The following is a 4,812-nucleotide window of genomic DNA, read 5'->3' on the forward strand; positions in this document are numbered from 1 at the left end:
CAAACGTGGACAAACAACAGCTGCACCAATAAAAAGAAAGGTGGTTAGACGACTGAAAATTAGAAAATGTGTAAGGAATAAAGGAAATAACATGGAAAGAAAACATACCCTCAGGACGAAGGCGACCTATGGGGTTGGTAAAAGGAGGGAAGGGGGCATTACCCACATCTATTGGGTCCCCAGCCCAATTTTCAGAAATAATAAAAAACTCTTTTTTCCAGAGCTTGTCAGACGAGCTACGACCCTTAATTAAACTATAATAGGAGCCTCTGGACGAGAACTGGTAAAAACCAGCAGACATTTTTATTTTTGAGGGCTTGTAACAATAAAGGAACTCGTCCACTGTGATAGGACAATTTCCTTCTAATGCCTCACGCCATAACACTTGCATGGCAACTATCGTCCTTCATCCATTGAGGTTGAGCTGGTTAGGACCAATGCCCAACCTATGAAGAAGACCTCTACAAAAATAATTTAAGGGAAACCTAAGACCAGCTAAAAGATAAGATGAATATACTCCCAAACCAGAAGAAGGAGAACAACACCACTCTCCTTCCTTGGGTAGACAAGGTTCAAACTCCCTAGGGATTTGGTATCTATCTACTAATATTTTTAACTTAGGGGCATCTAGGGTGGACGCTATTTTAGGTGCACAGCTATATACCACATTTTCCTTTTCCTCCTCCTCGTCTTGAGAAGGGCTAGGTGGTGCTCTGGACGAGCTAGCCCCAACTCCAGAGGCCGTCCTGTGTTGCATCTCCTGAAATTCCTTTATGGAAATACCAGGAACCCCAGACGAATAACGCTTGTCTGAAGAACTACTGCTATAACTTGTGCTACCCTCACCACTCTCATAACTCCCAGACGAGACGTCCTGATACTCGTCTATCTCCCTCTCTGTACTACTAGACGAAGACATAGCTAAAATAAAGATCAAGATGAAAACCTAAAAGGAAGAGGAAATACTTGACAGAACTAGGACGAAGGCTAGACGAGAATCTTGGACGACATGGCAGAGATTATGAGAAAGGTGAAGGGCAAGAAAGAGAATGTGCCTATTTATTAGGCCTAGAAGTAGGGTTAGCGAAGCGACACCGTCCATTAAGAAAACGACACGTGGTAGTCACTTGGAAAAATGTAATCGATGCAACAGGTCAACGAATTAAGTCATGACACGTGGCTACATAAAGGCGTGGATTAAATCCCCACAATATCCTTGGACAACCCCTAGACAAGAGGGCAACTGATGAGATAGCAAAAATTACCATCTATGGTTCGTTCAGAGGAATCGTCCATGATCACTAGTTAGCCAAATGGCCAGATCATCTCTGATTCATCCAGATATGTCGTCCACTCTGAGTATTGATCAATTGAATAAACATCAGGTAATCAGGACGGAAGAGTCATCCATGTGCAAAGCTCATGGATGACCACACAACAGTCTATACACAAAGAGTCGTCCATGGGCAAAGCACATGGACGACCATGTAGCACTTGACAAAATTCTAGAGTTCTGGAATAATTAACCGACCCGTGTTCATCGCCACCAATTTCTCCTAAGTATGTAACTTCCATCAGCGGTTACAACTTCTATAGCCGTTAGAGAAGTTATTTCCGTAATTTCAGACTTCCACGAATCTTGGGGAAGTTACTAAACCAAATAACTGCCCAAGGTTCCCTATATAAGGACCGGTCTAAATCAGACAAAGATATGAAAGTATTCTGACATTACTCCAATACAGTTGGAACTCCATTTGTGAGAAGATACTAACTTAGTCATCGGAGGGTCTTAGACCGGTCCATCCCGGTCTCCTTTGATATTGTGTTCTTTTTCAGGCCTTCGCTACCACCTTCAGCCCATCGAAGACGAGTTGTACAGCCTACTGATTCTGTTCAATATCATTATTAAAACAAGGTTCACAACAAAATATAAGATGAAATCATAACTAATTCTTTGATTTTTTATATCAAAATGAAAATTATTACGAATTTAGTTTAGAATTAATCACCAATTATTTTTAGAATGGGTAATGATTAGTTTACAAAATGGTGCAAAGTTTTCTCATCCTTGGACACAACGGTAAATTTGCCTGGTTCAAGCCGTCTTAAAGTGAGCAAATTCTTTGTGATTGCGCGCCAATTGCTCATCTTTAAGTTCAGAAACCGGAATAACGAACTTAACGTCCGAAATTCCAAATGACCAAAAAAACAATCTTCCTCTCCTTCATTCTCCTCCTTTTCGGACATGCGAACACTGAATCTCAGCTAAATGACAAAGAACAAACAGTCCTCCTGAAACTAAAGCAACATTGGCAAAACCCACCATCTCTAAGCCACTGGCAAAATCCACTGTCTCTAAGCCACTTGAACTCCTTAAACTCCTCTCATTATTGTAACTGGCCAGAGATCACCTGCACCAACGGCTTAGTCACCCAACTACTTCTTCAAAACAAGAACATCAACCAAACAGTCCCACCCTTCATCTGTGACCTCAAGAACCTCACGGTCATTGACCTTTCAGACAACTTCATTTCTCAAGAGTTTCCTAAAGCTCTCTACAACTGTTCCAAGCTTGAAGAGCTCGACATCTCGCAGAATTACTTCAACGGCACAATCCCCGTTGACATTCACCGCTTGTCTCACCTGCGCCGCCTCAACCTTGGAGCCAACAGCTTCTATGGTAACATTCCATCATCTATTGGACAATTAACAGAGCTAAGGACGCTTCAGCTTTTCCAGTGTGCGTTTAACGGTTCTTTCCCGCCCGGAATCGGCAACTTGTTCAAACTTGAGTCACTGCAGTTGGCCTATAATGTAAACATGACAGCAGCAGAGTTGCCTTCGACTTTCACGAAGTTGAAGAAGCTTAAGTATTTATGGATTACTGCGTCTAATTTGAATGGAGAAATCCCAGACACGATTGGAGAAATGGAGGCTTTGGTTCATTTGGATTTGTCAATAAACAATCTGACTGGGAAAATTCCAAGCAGTTTGTTTATGCCAAAGAACTTAAGCGTTGTGTATCTTTACACAAACCAATTGTCTGGGGAGATTCCTCGGGTGGTTGAAGCATTAAACATTGATGTTATTGACCTCTCCGATAATAAATTGACCGGAAGCGTACCTGATGATTTTGGCAGACTCAGAAACATGACAGGTCTGAGTTTGTTTTTCAATCAATTATCTGGCAAAATCCCGGACAGTATTGGCCGTCTTCCAAGTCTGATGGTCCTTAAAGTGTTTAGCAACAATTTATCAGGGACTCTGCCTCCTGACTTTGGGCGGTATTCTATGCTTGTAGAGTTCCAGGTTGCAGACAATATGCTTGAAGGCGAGTTACCAGAACACTTGTGTGATAACGGAAGGTTGGTGGGTGTGGTAGCTTTTAACAACAACCTCACTGGAGAATTGCCTAAGTCGCTTGGCAATTGCAGTGGTTTGAAAATTGTGACTGTTTACCATAATAGGCTTTCTGGGGATATCCCTAGTGGCCTATGGACATCGTTGAATTTGAGCGTCTTGATTTTAAGAGACAATTGGTTTACAGGCGAGCTCCCTCAAAGGGTGGCAAGGAATCTCTCAAGATTGGAAATAAATAACAACTACTTTTCTGGTACGATTCCAGCTGGAGTGTCTTCCTGGAGGAATTTGGTGGTATTTGAGGCTAGTAATAACCTCTTTACTGGCACAATTCCTCGAGAATTAACATCTCTTCCTTATTTAACAACTCTTTTTCTTGATCAAAATCGACTCTCGGGCTCCCTTCCACCAGATATTATATCATGGAAAACGTTAAATACTCTAAACCTTCGCCAAAATAAAATCTCTGGACCTATTCCGGAGAAATTAGATAATTTGGCAGGGCTGACAGAGTTGGACTTGTCAGAAAACCAACTTTCTGGCCAAATACCTTTCCAACTTGGCCTCCTGAAGCTCACTTTACTCAATCTCTCTTCCAATCATTTGACTGGGAGGATCCCAACACAATTTGAAAATGATGCATATGCCAGCAGCTTCTTGAACAATCTTGCTCTCTGTTCTAATAAGCCATCACTAAACATTAACAGCTGCAACAATTCTGACCATCGTAAACTGNAGGGGGGGGGGGGGGAGGGGGAGGGGGGTTGAACGTGTGACATGTGGGAAGAGAGACCCATGAGACCATGTGCCTAATCACTACGATGCCTAAGTGTGATTGTGTAATATTATCCAATGTCTTATATAGTTTTAATTCAATTGACTAACATTTTTGTAATGTTTAAGGATATTTATAAAATACTTAATGTGACAAATTTTGCAAATATTGGGGAGATATGCCCTTAATCGACCTTTTGTTTAAAAATAACAAATAGTGAAAATTAGATATATAGGGTTGGTGCAATATACAACAAAAAAAGAATTATTTGCTTTCCACCATGGCCCGTGATGTACTTTATGTTCTTGATTCCACCATATCATGAAGTTGGTGAGTTAGTCACGTACTGGGAGCAGTGCATTGGTTAGTCATTTACTGGGATCCGAGGAAAAGGGTGGCATTCATTTATTGAGGTGTTCACAGGTTCTAAAGCGGTAGAGGGTTTCTGCTGCAAGTTCATCTACTGGGATTGTAGAGTCTAGAGACAAAGGTTTCGTACTAGATCTGAAATGTTTTTTTAACTATAATGAATTGCTTTTCGGGAAAGTTTCGCCCCAGGTTTTTTATTGTAAAACTAGTTTGTTCCATTGGTTTTTCTAGGTCATCATGTCATGTCTTATTTACCATTCCGTTGTGCATGATATTTATGTTTGTTTGTTTTAACAAGATTTATTCAT

The 4,812-nt window shown here is 41.1% G+C and overlaps 1 protein-coding gene across 1 annotated transcript; it reads left to right on the forward strand.

Moving 5' to 3' along the window:
* The first annotated feature begins 2,196 nt into the window (after nt 1-2,196).
* Nucleotides 2,197-4,274, forward strand: LOC136070728 (receptor-like protein 52). Its single transcript, XM_065781061.1, has 2 exons — nt 2,197-4,087; nt 4,264-4,274. Exons 1-2 carry the CDS (start codon nt 2,197-2,199, stop codon nt 4,272-4,274), a joined length of 1,902 nt encoding a protein of 633 aa, XP_065637133.1.
* The last annotated feature ends 538 nt before the right edge of the window (nt 4,275-4,812 follow it).

The sequence above is a fragment of the Quercus suber genome, unplaced genomic scaffold, assembly GCF_002906115.3.
Source record: "Quercus suber isolate HL8 unplaced genomic scaffold, Cork oak 2.0 scaffold_256, whole genome shotgun sequence".
Classification (NCBI taxonomy): Eukaryota; Viridiplantae; Streptophyta; class Magnoliopsida; order Fagales; family Fagaceae; genus Quercus; species Quercus suber.

Bases quoted from the DNA above. Each gene is read 5' to 3' on its own strand.
- LOC136070728 (XM_065781061.1), top strand. From the start codon at position 2,197: ATGACCAAAAAAACAATCTTCCTCTCCTTCATTCTCCTCCTTTTCGGA.